At 38.3% G+C, this 17789-nt stretch overlaps 1 protein-coding gene across 1 annotated transcript in view; it reads right to left on the reverse strand.

The window, feature by feature from the left end:
* The window catches only part of LOC113926569 (guanylate-binding protein 6-like), a 31168-nt gene extending 14020 nt beyond the window's left edge, over positions 1-17148 (reverse strand). The window contains 12 exon segments of the mRNA XM_035727055.1: positions 5304-5600; positions 5603-5678; positions 6752-6945; positions 7250-7352; positions 8830-9042; positions 9751-10031; positions 10792-11037; positions 12392-12588; positions 12790-12899; positions 15160-15207; positions 15210-15295; positions 16590-17148. Coding sequence (XP_035582948.1) covers positions 5304-5600; positions 5603-5678; positions 6752-6945; positions 7250-7352; positions 8830-9042; positions 9751-10031; positions 10792-11037; positions 12392-12588; positions 12790-12899; positions 15160-15207; positions 15210-15295; positions 16590-16779 — 2041 coding nt within the window. The 5' untranslated portion in view covers positions 16780-17148.
* Positions 17149-17789: the final 641 nt, after the last annotated feature.

Genomic DNA, 17789 nt, shown 5'->3' on the forward strand with positions numbered 1-17789 from the left:
CCTCAGTGTTTTCATTTTCATTTGTGTCCACGTACATTTTTATTCTTGTTTTTTTAATTATTTTTATGTTATATTAATCACCACACATTACATCATTAGTTTTTGATGTAGTGTTCCATGATTCATTGTTTGCATATAACACCCAGTGCTCCATGCAGAACGTGCCCTCCTTAATACCCGTCACCAGGCTAACCCATCCCCCCACCTGCCTCCCCTCTAGAACTCAGTTTGTTTATCAGAGTTCATAGTCTCTCATGGTTCATGAGATATCACCTCACACCAGTCAGAATGGCTAAAATTAACAAGTCAGGAAACGACAGATGGTGGTGGGGATGTGGAGAAAGGGGAACCCTCCTACACTGTTGGTGGGAATGCAAGCAGGTACAGCCACTCTGAAAAACAGCATTGAGGTTCCTCAAAAAGTTGAAAATAGAGCTACCATACGATCCAGCAATTGCACTACTGGGTATTTAGCCCAAAGATACAAATATAGGGATCCGAAGGGATACATGTACCCTGATGTTTATTTCTTGTTTTATTTCCTGGTTGATCCATTTATTGTTTGGTAGCATGTTATTTAACCTCCATGTGTTTGTGCTCTTTCCAGATTATTCTTGAGGTTGACTTCTAGTTTCATAGTGCTGTGGTCAGAAAAGATACACGGCATGGGGGCGCCTGGGTAGCTCAGTTGGTTAGACCTCTGCCTTTGGCTCAGGTCATGATCTCAGGGTCCTGGGATGGAGTCTAGCTCTCTGCTCAGAGGGGAACCTGCTTCTTCCTCTCCCTCTGCCTGCCCCTCCCTTTTGCTTGTGCTCTCTCTCTTTGTCAAATAAATAAATAAATAAATAAAATCTTTAAAAAAAAGATACATGGCATGACTTTGATCTTCTTGAATTTGTTGAGACTTGTTTTGTGGCTCAATATGTGATCCTAGAGAGTATTATGCTACACAAAATAAATCAGTCAGAGAAAGACAAATATTATATGATTTCACTCATATGTGGAATCCAAGAAACAAAACAGTTGAACATAGGGGAAGGGAAGGAAAAATAAAAAAAGACGAAATCAGAGAGGGAGACAAACCATAATTTGTTATATGCAACTGATGAATCACTAAACTATACCTCTGAAACAAGGAAGGAAGGAAGAAAGAAAGAAAGAAAAAATTGCTCCTATTCTAGAGATAGTTCCATGTGCACTTGAAAAATTTGTGTGTTCTGTTATTTTATGATGGAATGTCCTGAATACATCTGTTAAATTCATCTGGTCCAATGTGTCATTCAAAGCTACTGTTTCCTTGTTGATTTTCTGTTTGGATAATCTGTCCATTGATGTAAGTGGGGTGTTAAAGTCCCCTACTACTATTATACTATTGTTACGTTCTTTATGTTCATTATTAGGTGCTTTATGTAGTTTGGTGCTCCCAAGTGGGGTGCATAAATATTTACAATTGTTATATCTTCTTATTGGATTGTCCCTTTATGATTACAAAGAGTCCTTCTTTGTCTTCTGTTACAGTCTTTGTTTTAAAGTCTCATTTCGTCTGATATAAATATTGCTACCCTGGCTTTCTTTTCACATTTATTTGCATGATAAATGTTTCTCCATCCCCTCACTTCCATTATGCAGGTGTCTTTAGGTCTGAGTCTCTTGTAGGCAGCATACAGATGAGTCTTGGTTTTTTGTTTTTTCTTTTATCCATTCTGTCACCCTATGTCTTTTTTATTTGAGCGTTTAGTCAATTTACGTTCAGAGTAATTATTGATAGATATATATTTATTGCAATTTTATTACTTGTTTTGTGGTTGTTTCTGAGGATTTTCTCTGATCTTTCTTGTCTTTCTTTCATGGTTTGCTGGTTTTCTTTAGTGATATATTTGGATTTCTTTCTCTTTTCTCTTTGCATATTTGTTAGTTTTTGATTTTACCATTGTTAGTAGATTTTACCATTAGGTTTGCATATAAGATTTTCTGCATATAGAAGTCTATATTGAGTTGATGGTTGTTAAACTTTCAACCCATTCTTTCCTCCTCTCCTCCCATGTATTAGATATATGGTGTCATATTTTACATCCTTTAATTTTGTGAGTTTCTTGACTGTTTGTTTGTTTTTTTACAGAAGTATTCATTTTTACTGCTTTTGTGTTTCCTCCTTTCACGCTGTCATTTTTGGTCTTTCCTTTCCACTCAAAGATTCCCCTTTCATATTTCTTATAGGTCTGCTTTAGTGGTCATGAACTCCTTTAGTTTTGGTTTGTTTGAGAAACTGTTTATCTCTCCTTCTATTCTGAATAACAGCCTTGCAGGATAGAGTGTTCTTGGCCACAGATTTTTCTCATTCAGCACTTTGAATATATCATGCCACTCCTTTCTGACTTGGAATGTTTCTGCTGAAAAATCCACTGATAGCCTTATGAGGGACTCCTTTGTATATAACTATCTTCTTTTGTCTTGCTGCTTTTAATAATTTTTCTTACCCCTATATTTTGCCATTTAATTATAATATGTTTTGGTATGGATCTGCTTTTGTTGACTTTATTGGGGGTTAACTTTGTCTCCCGGATCTGGATATGTTTCCTCCTCCAGATTAGGGAAGTTTTCAGCTATTATTTCTTCAAATAAATTTTCTGCCCCCTTTTCTCTCTCTTCTTCTGGGACTCCTATAATGCAAATGTTATTACATTTGAGGGAGTCACTAAGTTCCCTAAGTCTATTCTTGTTGGCATAATTCTCTATTCTCTCTTTTGCTCAACTTGATTACTTTCCATTTCATCTAGTGCCTGCTACCTCTGCTGAACCCAGCAGGAAGGCTGCAAAAAGTAGAAATGGGATATGGTGGGCTGGTGCCATTTCTACTGCAGTAGAGAGCATCAGGAAAGAGAATGGGACAGACCTCAGAGCAAACAGGAGAAGACCAACATTGATGTCCACCCCAGATATTGGTATTAGAGAGATAGAAAATAGTATCTATGAGAAAAAGGGCTGAGAAAAACTCAACAGCTCATTTTTAACAAATATATTTACTTCTGATAATCACTTAGACCTACGAGGGAAAACCACTTTGAGCATTTACTGAAGGTCAGAAACCTTTGGCCCTCAGCTTACTCTGGGATTCTGGCTTTGGAGCTATAAAGCCCAAGCCCTGCCCTGTGAGAGAGCTTTCACATTATACTTCCCTCCCACCATCCAGTTATCAAGAGCCTTGCATCAGGGGCCGCTGGGTGGCTCATTTGGTTAAGCGTCTGCTTTCAGCTCAGGTCATGATCCCAGGGTCCTGGGATCGTGTCCCACATCGGGCTCCCGCCTCAGCGGGGAGCCTGCTTCTCCCTCTCTCCCTTGTTCTCTCCCTCTCTCAAATAAATAAATAAAATCTTTACAAAAAAAAAAAGAGAGAGAGAGAGAACCTGCATCAGACTATTAATGTAATCCTGCTACTTGGGAACCTGTCTGTGGTTTGGTTCCATCAGATCCAAGAACACAACATTTTCAAAGTTAAGTGTTTACATTTTTCACTAAAAGCAATAGGAGAGATATTTATTACCTTTTGAAATGATAAACAGATGTTACCCTTATTCACACAATCATTCATCTATTTATTCATTCTTTCAATCACCATGAACCCTGGGTTTTACTGTGCTTTAATGTGATTGTATTGGTTCTTAGGACTCAATAATATTTCCTGAAGAAACAAACAATTATATTTTCAGCCAATATGAATTGAATTGAAGCTAAACTTACAGGCAGAATGTTGGTTTCTACTCTGAATCTTAATCACTATCCAGAAAAAAAACATAAATATGTATATACATTCACAGCCTCTATTACTGCCAAATAACATTGTGTAAGGTCCCTCTAGAGTGTAAGCTGCATGAGGACAAGATCTTTACTTTCCTGTCCTCACAGAATCCAAAACAATGGCCGGGAGAGAATAGGAGTTTAATAAACAGTACAAATTATTAAAACTAAGAGTTCTTTAATGAATATTAGAATACACGTGTGAATAAATTGATAACTACTTTTGAAAATGTTTTTATTTTTAGGTGATCAACACATGGTTAATGTTTATTGAAAAGACATGAAAACAATATTTCAAAGAGACATATGCATCCCCATATTAATCATAGCCTTATTCACAATAGCCAAGATATGGAAACAACCTAAATGAACTTCAGTGGATGAATAGATTTAAAAAGATGTGGTATATACACACAATGGAATATTATTCAGCCATGATAAAAGAGGATATCCCACCATTTGCTACAACATGGATGGACCTCGAGCACAAGATGCTAGTAAGATAAGTCAGACAGAGAAAGACAGTAGTGTATGATCTCACTTATATGGGGAATCTAAAAAAGCAAGCTTTTTTTTCCTTTTGTTCTTCAGATTAGGGTGTCTCTACACCCAGGTTATCAAACATCTGATTCAACCTCTCGATGAGAACAGATATTTCTGTAGAATAGCTTGCTTTTCCATTAAACCATACCATTTATTGGCCACATATTCATGATTACATGTATCTTTCTTAAGAAGACAAAGCCATTCTTCCTTCTCAATGTTTGAAGCCACAGCTAGGTGGATCAGTTTAAAATCTTCACTGGAGGTGTGTTAACATCCTCACAGAGACATAGGTATGGTAATACACAAGGTTACAGAGTAGGAGACTCCACCAGAAAAGTTTGTTTTGTTCTGCTAGCCTTTAAATCATCTTGGAGACCATAATCTGGTGTCTAAAATCCAAACTGTCTATTAACTCAGACCTTTGGAGTGTTTGTAGAATTCTGACAATTGAAAACAATCATGGAGGTGTCAACATTTTATTTTTCCAGGAGATGCTTATTTAGTACATTCTGTGCCTAAACATACTTTGAGGAGATGTACAGAAAAATATGTAGTGGTTCTTGTTCTCAGATGAACTTTACTCTTACTTGAAAACCAGTATTAGACCCCATTTAGCTGCTCCTGGTCCAGGACTGCATTTATTACCTTTATCCCATGTGCCCCTATTCTAACATGGAGACTGTGATGTCTTTCTGATATCTGAGTGTCACTACCGACTTGGATCCTGATGGCAAGAGTCCACGAGATGTTTGGGCATTCCCATTTCCCCAGGACACTGGCTACATAGTACTCCAGTGTATGCACATTTCAATTTATATGACCAATTTATATAGAGAGATACTTCAATAATCAAATCAAGCAATCTTTTGCCATTTAAAGTGATGCCTCAGTGGATTTTATATATATTTACAATTTTGTTCGTGTGTATATCCTAAAAGTTAATATGCTATATCAAAGTGTACATGCATTTATTCTATCTAATGTGGGCCAAGCATTGATATCCTCTTGTAGGCATTTTTTATACTTAAAACTTTGCTGAATAAAAGTGAAAAGCATAAGCACCAAAAATAGGCCAGAGTATATAGCCACATTCTTTAATTTCTTTAAAAGGAGAGCTAATTCTTGTAAAAATAGTGAGCTCACACCACTCACCATGCTATCAAGAAATCTAACAGGGGCAGTAACTATTTTAACAATGTCATTGCCCAGTCCCTCCACAGCTTGTGTGAACCAGTTAGTATTTTTAGTAGCATCAACCTAGATTTCATCTTCTTTATCTCTGCATTTATCTTCTCAGATTTCTTTCTAAATCCTTCATTAAGTAGATCTTGTTGGACCTAACCAAAAAGTAAGAAAGTAAAATTGTTAAAATTATCTTTTTTTTTAAGAATTATACTACGTATATAAAAACTTGGTCAAACTATCTTTGTTTTACTCCTAAAATTGTTCATTCTTAATCCTGAAAGGAGAATTTAGCGATGAGGAATATCTCCTGGCTTGGACATAAACATTGAGAGGAATCATAATATAAAGCCTTCCTAATATTCACACACCATTAAGGTTTTCCTAGGATGCTAAGCTTGATATGAGGACAAATGTAACATGTTTCAATCAAAAAATTTCAGTAAAAGGTAGCCTTGATCTAATTGCACTACCTCTTAGTTCCATTTAGGTTGGTATGGTCACCCAAATAGTAGAAATGATGGGAACTTATAATCTCTTCTAGAAATGTGTTATAAACATTGTCCTGATGGACAATGAGAGAATTCCTCCCAATGCCATTTGATAACTTGGGTAAACTACCCACACCTGGAGACAATATAACAAGTTTAGAAACTGTCACTTCCCTGTGTTTTTAAGTCTGTACATTTCTGATAGTTTTATGTCAGCATAGATCTATCTCAGGGTCTTTGGGCAGCAGTAGAGTTCAGATAATTGTCAATGATCTTGATAAAGCAAACCAGTTGCTGCTCATATTAAATACATATGGTTGGAATATCTATTTAATCAAGTCTCATGAGATCATTTAAAAATCCCCCAAATAGCAACTCAAATGCTATTTATATTCTCCAAGGGCTTGGAGGGACCATACTCATCTTGAACTCTCCAGAGTCTATGTACAGAGTGGACACCAAAGGCTTCTTTAGAAAAGAAGGAGGAAGAAGAGGGGAAGGGGCAGGAAGAGGAAGAGGAGGAAGAGGAAGAGGAGGGGATGCAGGAAGCGAAAGGAGAAAGGGAAGAAGAGGCAGAGGGAGAGGAGATGAATCAAAGAATTCAGGGTTTTAATAAGTTAGAAGCAGTTAATGGCAATGGTACGTCCTGAGCTCCATCCCTGTAACCTTCACCCATCTTTTCCGGAGGTACCAGAAGAAGGACCACTGAGCATTACCAAGGCCATGGCCAGACTTACCTTCAGCTTATGCTCCAACATCATATTCTGTTCTTTTAGTATGTTTTCTCTCTCCTTCTCCATCTTCTCTTTCAGTTGGACTATATTTTCCTGGAGAGTCCTTTCTTGAGCCTCCATCTGCTGTTGCTGCTCCAGTAGTTTCTGTCTTAGCAGCTCCTGTTCCCTCTCAGCTGACTCCTTGCTGACTCGCTCCGCTGCCATAGGAAAGTTTGGAGAGGGAAGAAAATTAATCAAAGATTGATCTCTATCTTTCTAAGCTCAGAGACAAAACCAGATTGGAAAGGAAGGTGGAAAATCTCTGAATTCTTCATGTCCACACCACCGGAAGCACATTTCGGAATATTTGGAGAAAGGCCCTGTCTGGCTGACATACAACCACAACTCCCCTTGTTTTTAGATTTAGTAGAGTTGTTCCAAATAGAGGAAGCTCCTTGTTTTGCCCTCACACCTGACAGAGGGAGCTACCCAACCCATTGTGAGCCAAGCCCTGCCCCATACCTGCTATGGCCTTCTCCCTGTCAGTGAGGGCTTTATCTGCCTGCCAGATGGATTTCTCTATTGAAGCCTGAGACTGCAGAAAGCTCTGGAGGACCTCATTTGCCTGAGGAACCAAGAAGGAGCAAAGAACTTAGAGTTCCACTATGGAGATTAGTGCTGCAAAAACAAGTATGTCCATGTAATTTGTGCTTCATGCTTAAAATTCTACAGTGGCTCCCTACAAGGTGTGCAAGCGCCTTAGTGTGGCCACAGACTCCGTATCTCCTGCTTCCTGTGTCCTGCAGGCTCTCCCCCAGTGCTACTTCCTTCTCCCCACTCTGGGTTCCAGCCAGTCAGAACTATGTTCAGTTCTATAAATCCACAATCTCTGGTGTTTTATGTATTTGCTTTCTAATGTTGCCTCTAATTTGTACTGTTGCTCTCCTCTGTTATTTTACTGACTTTAACTTTAGGCAAGCTATTTTAACCTGCCTGTGCCTCTCAGTTCAGATCTGTAGAATGTTGACAATAAATGTAGATGTTTCTTAATGTTGAAAGGATTAAGCTAAAGAATCTAGGGAAACAGCTTTACATTATGCCTATAGGAAATAAGAGTCCAATATATATTAGTTGCATTATTATTATCATTATTGTTAAATTATTATTATATTTGTTACCACAACCTATATAGCCCATTTTCTTTTCTTTCTTTATTTATATATTTTCAAATTGGAGTGTAGTTGACACACAGTGTTACATTAGTTTCAGATGTACCACATAGTGTTTCAACAAGTTTATATATTATGCTATGTTCACCACAAGTGTAGCCAGTATCTGTCTCATTACATCGATATTACAGTATCATTGACTATATTCCTTATGCTGTGCCTTTTATTCTCATGACTTACTCAGCTCCATAACTGGAAGCCTGTATTTCCCACTCCCCTTCACCCATTTTGTCCATTCTCCCAATCCCCTCCCTTCTGGCAACCATCAGTTTGTTCTGTTTATACGTCTGATTCTGCTTTTTGTTTGCTTATTCATTTGTGGGTGTTTTTTTTAAGATTCCACTTATGAGTGAAATCATATCGTCTTTGTCTTTCTCGGTCTGACTTATTTCACTTAGTGTAATATCCTTTAGGTCTACTATGTTGTCTCAGATGGCATGACCTCATCTTTTCTATAGCTCCATAATGCATAATATGGAGCCCATTTTCACAGGTTCATATGTGTTATAACTTTGTATGCAATTGTCTGTGTATTTGACTTTCTCTCTTACTTTTGATCATAATTAAGTACAATGACTCTAACTTTAACTTATAAATTGTCTGCACTTGGCATATTCAATGTTGTGTTGTTGGATGAAGAAATGAGCAATTTCTGTCCTATCTTTTGTGGATTTCAGAAATCTGTACTCAATTTTTGGGAATGTATTTATCCAATCTTCTCAGGAATCAGTAACAAATAGTGGTCCTTCAAAGCTAAAGCTGTCACGATATCCCCATGCTGTTTATCACCCACAACTGGCGCTGTGCTCTCAGATTATCTGGAGACCCTTTTGGTTCTATTCTGTAGGCCCCCCATGCTCCCCTATTCCTCACCTTCACTCCTTTCCTGGGCACTTGTGAATAGTTCCACTCAATACTTTCCTTTGCTTCCCTGTAGAGCTCGTGCCCTCCAGGAACGGAGAAAGTTCCTGCTGAAATACTTTCCATTAGGACCTGTGAAAGCTGATCAAGCCTAGACTGGCAGTATTCAATGGATGCCTCTTTATTCTGCTGCAAGAAATGCTCCTTCTTATCCTTTATGAGTTACTACAAGGGAAAAGTAGGGGGATATCACCTGAAGAAAGGAACAGAAAAAAGATACCATTCCAAAGAATCTGGTAAAAGGATTGGTCTAACCGTGGTCCTCATGAGAAAAGCATTCTGTTGGAGAAGGACATGGAATAAAACAGGATTCACAAGACTCAATTTACTCAAAACCTTGAATACTCTCTGCAAGACTATGGGCAAGTTTCTTAACCTCCCTGGTTCTTCTGAAATGTTGGAGTTGTATTACCTAATCTCTATGGCTCCTTGCAACTGGAGCATTCAGTGATTTTATCTTCAGTGATATGGTGATACAACAAGGAGCAATGTAAACTGAAAATGGCCTGGAATGAGGGTGTGATGAGAGAAAATTTGTTTCCTGACAGTGGGAGTGTGTTGCCAGAAAGCATCCATGCTCAGGAAAGACTTTTAGGTGTTCTGGGCAGGCTTAGAATCCATAGAGATATTCAGGTCAGGAAGATATCTATATTGATTTTACTTCAGAGATAAGAGAGGTTTCTAGACAAAGTGCCTCAGGTTTGGGAGGAAAGATAAAAGAAGAAAATATAGTCCTTTGAAACTCTGTTTCTCATGAGAATCCAGATTTCTTTATCCTTGACTAAGAGATGAGCCATGGGGTCAATAAAGGTACTTCTAGGTTCCATTCTTTAAACGGAAGGGTCCCAAAGAGTAAATACTAAGACACATTACCACCAGCTTTTTCTGAAACTCCTGCTTGTCATCCTTGAAGGAGTGCTCCATGAACACTGCAATGGCTTCCCTCTCACAGTCTGCATGCACATCCAGCAGCTCCTGGAGTGTGTCTGTGGGGAGTTTCAGTCGCTGGCCCATCTGCTCGCTGTAGTGGTCAGCTGCCTTCTGCATGGCCACTGAGTTCTCAAGCTGGGCTAGAGTTGTTATTGCATTCTCCAGACAAGGCACTGCTCCAGTATTGATGGCATCCACATAGGTCACCACCGAAGTCCTCAACCCTGAATGAGCCAGGATGTTGAAGGGATAAATATAGGGTACTAGACTCTGAGACTACATTTCTGAAGTCACACTTATGCACACACACCCAAACCCCCCTTACACACACAGCCCTCCCTTCTTCTATCTTCACTTTTGTTTTCCTATTGGCTCTTAATTTTGTGGTTCTCCAGGCCACATGGCTCAAAAAAAATTTTTTTAAACCGCTTCCTCTAACATACTAAATGGTATCTGGAAAACATAATTTCCCATTTAAAAAATTAAAAGCAAAGTAGATTATATAGGTAGACAGATGAGGCAGGGCTAATCAGATTATTTTATTCCTAATTCTGAAGCTTCCAATGGATTTTTACTGATTCATGAGCTAATATTTATTTTTGGACTGCTCTAAACTCCCCAAATATTTTTTTGTATTCTTTTTGCAAATAACACTTATCAGATAGGACTTGCCTTGGGAAAACAAAAACAAAAACTAAAACAGATATTCTGTTCTTATACCCAGTTAGTGATTTATTTTTATCAGTAGAGGATTTTTTTAGATAAGTAGATGCCATAGGTATCAGTGACAAAGCGTGCAGTTTGGGAGAGGGATTTGTAAACCCCTAAAAGTGAGATAATTATAAAATATACACATCTCTTCATGGTGTGTGAATGTGTGTATACCCAAAATTCCATATAGAATCAAACAAAATGCTGAAAAACATATTATATAATATATTTGACATATATTAGGCCCCATAGAAATAGGAAAAGAAGACTCACGATTCCCGGTGACCACAACTCCCTTTCTGAGAGTCTTAGTTCTTGCCTCGGTAAAGATGTAAGAGCAAAAATTGATTGCTTGTGTCTGGAATTTAGGATCCAGTTGATATTCAGGCATATTCTCAATATTGGCTAGGAGTTTGGGGTCATTTATTGGCTGGTGAAACACAAAACACTTCCATTTTGGAAAGAAATACCTCATGTACTCTCTGGGTAGATTAGATTCTTTGATTCTGGGGTTGTTGCCTGAGGGATAGGAGCAACAGATTACTGTGGTAACAGTCTTGAGGCAAGGGAGCTAATGGTTTTTATGACAGGGATTTTGATTCCTTGCTGTCTCCTATGCTTGAAACACCTTTAACATAGACATTCAATACTTCCTTGAACATCAAACTCCTACCAGTGTGGAATTCTGGAGAGAAATTAAGGGAGACATCTGATCCAGGTAAAAGAAACCTATGGCTCATAACTCCAGACCTGAAAATGGTGGTACAGTTGTCCATTAGATGTTTACTGAATGAATGGCTAAAAGAATGGAAGGTCAAATGGAACTTTTTGGTCTAATGTAGAAACTGAGCTATGAGACCAAGAAGAGCCACAGTCAAGGGATAATGGAACAGTATTAGGAACAACAGTATTGGGAATATTCAGGCCCTGTGGCTATTTAAGGAAAATTGCTTTGATGCTAGAAATAATTTGCATAATGTCAGCTATTTTACTTCACAAAAACCTCGGAAGAATAAATGTAACTAAAATGTGATTTTAGGATGTCACCACTACTCCACAGACTACTTGAGGTAAAGGACTAGACTTGATTTAACAGCATTGCGATTCTGCCAAGCAAGTTTCTCATTAAATGTTTTGGGAAAGTATAGGTAGAAAACTAAAAGCAAGAATGAATAAATCAAAAATGATCTTTTCTCAAGGTTTAATGAGATATATACCATTATAAATGTAACCCATTAAAATAATTTATTATTTCAAAATTATAACATGGATAAATATATGAGAATTAAGAGAAAACTATGATGTAGACAGTAAAATGAATGTTCTGATAATTTTCAGAAATATTGAAAAGATATAGATTGAAAAGTCATACTTCTTCAGGTTTATTTACAATACACAGTCATTTTTTATGTGATATTTCTATACAGACATTAGAAAATTATATCCTTCTTTGAGAAGATTAATATCTAATTGTAAAAAATATTTTTATTGAACTATTTTGTATACATAGAAATATATTGATTTTCCTTGTAATTTCATGCCTAATGTGTTTCAGTCAGTTGTTTCCTTCAACACAGAAAAACAGAAGCCAAAGTAAGGCACATGTGTCTGGTCTTTGGAAAGTTTAAGCACCCACTGAAGTCTGGTAGCTAAATTAGCCATTGTTTAAAGAACAAATCAGTTTTGAATAATTTCATACTAGCCTAGGCTCTCCTTTTCTTGGGTGAACTTAAACTCCAGTTCCTAGAGCTTTTCAACTGAACCTCAAGTCACCATTTCTACAGACTTCAATGCAATCCCAAAGATAATGGACTGTGTTTAGGAGCTCCCACGCTCTGTTGGACCATCCACTGTCCAGGCCATGTTCTGATACATTCAGTCAGCTCCAAGGCATTCTCCAGATACTGATCTTCTGTAATAGGATGATCATTTAACTTCAGCTCCAGGGTGAAATCCCTTACAGCCCAGGTAAAGTCTGGAAAGAAACTCACAAACTCTATGGAATCTTCTGTTCCATCCTCTTCTGGGGAGGACTTTGCCCTGATTAGTTTTGTGAGATCTGTCACACAACTAGGGCATAGTTAAGGAAAAGGAAGTTCCCGCCCATCATTCCCACTTTTCTCTAACAAAAAATTACTATAAACCCTCTCTTTTGCCTTGGTTCCCCTCTGCTCCACCAAAGGCAGCTAAGTGACAGGGAAGGAAAAACTAACTTGATCTCTATTCCCATCAGCTTAATGAAACATGGTGGCTTGGTCCCTGGAAGGATACTGCAGCTGCTCCAGGGCCTGGTGGTTGATGGTGCCCAAGCTGTTGTAGACAAAGGTGCTGCTCAGAAGCACAGTCAGGGCAAAGATCCATGAGTCATTCTTAGGGTCACCCTAGAAAGCACATTAGAGCAAGAGTTTTGGGAGTTTAGTCTTTAGAAATTCATTCAGACACTTATTCTATCAGTCTTTCATTTATTATTTCAGCTAACATACTTGCCATGCAAAGAAATGTTTGAAGACAGACATAGATAAAGATATCAACTTTGACAATTACAAAGACATTTTTCGTGATTGTGAGTCCTTCGTATATAAAAAATTCTAGTCTTCACAGAGCTTTCTCCTCAATTGGATGAAATAAAGTAACATATATAGAAAAACTAGTACAGTACCTGGTGTGCAGTGATGAGTGTTAGCATTTATTCATTCTACATATAGCTATATAAAATATACCATAATTGCCATAACTGGGGATTCAAATTATATTCAATTAAATTCAACAAATGTTTATAGGAAGCTACTGAATGTATCCCACTGCTCTTATATTTAAAAAACGAACTTGAAAATGGCAATTGTTACATTCAAGGCGACTATTTCAAGGTGGTGACAAACATCCATAACAATGAAAGATGACAATATCTATAAAGATATTAGTAATCTTACATCTTAGTAATGTACATAAGCAATGGAACCTATAGCTATAATAGAAATGAAAATTTAGAATATTATCAAGGAAGAGTAGAACTATGAAAGTTGGAGAAATAGTATATTTTATGAAGGCTTACTGGAAGCCCTGAGCTGAGTGTTCAATGGTTGAATACAGCCATCAAGAAACACAGACTTAGTTCTCAGCAGGTCTGATTCTGCTTTTTGTTTGCTAATTCATTTGTGTGTGTGTGTGTGTGTGTGTGTGTGTGTGTGTGTGTGTTTTAGATTCCACATATGAGTGAAATCATGTGGTATTTATCTTTCTCAGTCTGACTTATTTCACTTAGCATAATACTCGCCAGGGCCATCCATGTTGTTGCAAATGGCACAACTCATCCTTTTTGATGTCCTTGTAATATTCCATTGTGTATTTATACCACATCTTCCTTATCCATTTGTTTATTAATGGACTCTTAGGTTGCTTCCATATCTTGGCTATTGTAAATAATGCTGCAGTAAACATAGGTGTGCGTATACCTTTTTGAATTAGTGTTTTCATCTTCTTTGCGTAAATACCCAGTAGTGGAATTAATGGAACATATGGTATTTCCATTTTTAACTTTTTGAGAAACCTCCATACTGATTTCCACAAATAAAAAATTAATAGAAAAAGTAAATAAACACAGAATTTCTAACTACTCTTTGGGCAGAAATGGAGAGCTACAGAAATTTAGATACCATTTCCAAATAAGTCAAAAAGTAAGGCAGAAAAGGAGAAATCATTCATTTCACCCATTAGTAGAAAATCAAAGTATCAAAAATCCATCTGAAATTGTGTGTTATAGGGCAAACATATGCTTTTATAGAACCAGCACATTCAGAGGTATCTCACAGCCTTCCATAAAGCTCTTTGGGTAGCTGATGAACGTTACCATAGGAAATGTAAACCCGACTCTTAACTCCATACCTCAAACACACACTTCATCTGGAAAATGAATCAGAAATATTTCCTCTCCTGGGACGGAGTTGATGTTTCTCCTCTTTCCCACCAAGGCACCCTTATGCTTCACATATGTGGTGCCACTATGTTGTGCTGCCCAGATCATCTTATAAAATTGAAAGACTGATTCCCCCAGCTAGTGGGAGTGCTGATGGAAGACAGCTCTCAAGTGCCAGTCCCTTTAATTAAAAAGGCTTCCAGAGCAGGCTTTCAGTGATTTATCAGCACCCTTGTCCCAACTCAGGATAACTCAAAAGAGCCATCCCAAGCCACAGAAAACCCATGGAATTGACAGAATTCAGCAATTGCATTGCAGTGCAACTTCTTCCTCTTTCCCAACTTGCTTCTTTCCCAATCAAATTTTATTAAATCTGACTGCATATGTGTGGTCTTCTCAACTGGACTGAAGATGCTTTGAGGACAGGACCTTTACTGTGGTGACTCATATTTACAGTACTAAGCCAGGAGGCTGCAACTCAGCTATTCAATAATTGTTTCTTAAATTTAACCAAATAGTTCAGACAGTGCCAAAAAACAAAAGATTTTATCTAATGTACCATGATATCTTACCTAGAAGTGAGATTCAAAAAACAAGCATGCCTCATTTACTATAGCTGGATTTCTAGATTTTGCAGATAGATCACAGCAGTGAAATTACAAAACATCATGAAGAGGTAAGGATCAAATCCAGAATAAAAAGAATTTATCTGTGACTGCCTGCCTTACCTTTTCCACATCACCCAGACCCTCAGTATCCCAAAGGACCAGAGTGTGGGGGTGTGGGTTGGCTTGGAGTGGTGAGGCACACACCACATCCAGATGCCCTTGGTTTTAGACTGCACTGTAGATCCCAGAGGGAAACCTGGGAGGGGAGGGGAGAAGACAACATATGGTGACAGGAGATTTATCTAAGCAGCCAAAGGCTTACAAAGTCAGACTTTCTGGAACATAAACAAGTACCCCAGCATACAAGATGGTTCTTTCTCGATTTCCTCAAGAATGTCCTACTTTGTGTTTGTCATCTCTCTCAAGGAGGAGGAGGTGTTAACCCTGAGAATGATGCCAGGGCACGGCTCAAGATGGAGAGAATGGCATTCATGACTAACAGAACATAATAATAAAAATTAATAAATATATATATTTGCAAATAGGAAAAAAAAGCATTAGGCATTCATGAATCAGAAAAAATTGGAGATGATTGATAACCACCAATAAGCATTTTGAAAGAATGGTGAGGCAAGAAGCCAGAGAGAGCAGTGGATTAAAGAGAGACATGGGAAAAGGAAAAGTGGAAAAAGGAAATGGAGATCATATGTTTTGCCAATGTGATAAAAAAAAAAAAAGAGGGGAGGAGGGTTGGTAGTTACACTGGGATGTGAAATCCAGGAAAAACTTTTAAGATGATAGTTGTTGTGGGATCATTGAGCGCAAACATCAAGAAAGAATTCTTGAGATGCTTCATGGTGCAACTTAGTAAGTTTATTCAAGTAGCACGGGGACAGGACCCGTGGGCAGAAAGAGCTGTACTTTTGCTGTATGAAGCTGACAGTTAAGTGCTTGCTGCTCAAGAGGGAGGGGATGTGCAGGGAGTATTAGATCATAAATGTTTCCACGAATTTCTATTCCTAAAACTATCCTCACAAGATTTCTCTGGTGCTTCTCATTCAGTTCAATATCAACTATTGGTGAGATGTACAGGCAGCCAGGAGACCCTTTCAGAATGTAGCAGCCAGCACGTGTTTGAACCTTGTAGGAACTATGCAGGCTACAGGTCAGCCTTCTGGGCCAAAGGTGAACATTTTTCTGCTTCTATCCCTCCTCAATAAATATTCAAACATCTTTATATGTTGATGGGACTATCCCATAAAAAAGCAAATGTGTTTCAAGAGAGAGAGGAGATGCAATGATAAGAGCCCAGTACTTGATCAGGTTAAAAAGGTAGGATCCTGAGCATTAGTAGGAGAGATTTTCCTTAGCAGTAGTAAAACGGTGTGATAACCGATTACAATAAGAGTAATTAGTGAGAATTAGAAGTGGAAGGTCGGTTGACTGAGAGGAGTTTGGTTCTCCTTTCACGTGCCCAGGGAAGAAAACTAAAGGTCTAAGAGATATAGCTAGAGATAATCAGTTGGCCCCAGACTGAGTACAACACCCACCTCGGTTCTTTCCTGTGAGACGGTTCATCAAGTAGGATTTGCCTGTACGATACAGTCCTACAATGGCCACCACCACTACTGGTTGAGAAATCCTTTCAAGGATCTGTATAGCTGTGTGGTTCACTGACAGGTGCATATTGTTGTTTTCCACCAGACAAATGGGGGCCGTCATAGTGGGTCCAGATGCCATGGCAACCTGCCAACTTAGAAAAGCCTCCTAGTAGAAATAAGATTACAAAGTCATTCTCTGACTTAGAGTTATCCAAAACATGCATCAGTTTAGGACTAGGTGAAGCTTCTGTGATTTCTATAGAACAAAATGTAACCTAGAATTAGCAGACTGCAGAGGGCTTCCTCTATTTTTGCCCCAAATCTCTGATGATATTAGTGATAAAAGATAGTGTATTATTATTCTCCAAAGTTTTGCTTCAATAGTAATAATAAAATTCAAGCAACTGTTACTATCACTGAGGGCCTACAATATACCAGGCCCTGTGACACATCCCTTACATACCCAGCCTCACTGATACTTAGGAGAACCTACAAGTTAGAAATTATTGTACCCACTTTGCAAATAAGTTAAATGAGTCTCACAAAAGCTGAGTAAGTCATAAAGCCAGGATTAAACCTAGACAGTTGAACAAAATGGCAAGCTGGGAATCTCTAAGCTCTTGTTTCCCCAAGGAGATATCAAAAATCAAAATATTGGCTAGAATAATCTTATAGTAGTGCTGTAAAAACAGTCAAAGGTCTAAAGCAACCAAACAAACACCCAATCAAGAAAAAAAAACACATTAAAATGGTAGGAAATTCTGTGGTGTTTTTGCTTGTCCTTGGCCCACACACTCCCTGGTGTGGTATTAGTCTTGGTCTGGAGTAGGTGGCAACCCAGTTCCCACTTTTCTCCCTTGACCCAGAGGGAACAGAGCAGACCTTGTTCACAGTGTTCTAACCTGTTTGGGGTTTACCTCTTCAGATCTCTGTTTTGTGTCACATGGATCTCAGGCAGGGGTAGGGGCTAGGAATGCAGTGGTATAACTTGGATTTCATATGGAAAGAAGCACTGGCATTGATCCTGGGTATTGTTCATGAACTAGAGAGAGATGGATCTGCAGATGCCTGGGGCAAGAGATTACCAGTGAAGACATAAAACAGACCATCTTAGGAAGTAGTTCAGTTCCCACTTCCCTCCTTTAGACT

This window comes from Zalophus californianus, chromosome 4 (genome assembly GCF_009762305.2).
Source record: "Zalophus californianus isolate mZalCal1 chromosome 4, mZalCal1.pri.v2, whole genome shotgun sequence".
Lineage (NCBI taxonomy): Eukaryota > Metazoa > Chordata > Mammalia > Carnivora > Otariidae > Zalophus > Zalophus californianus.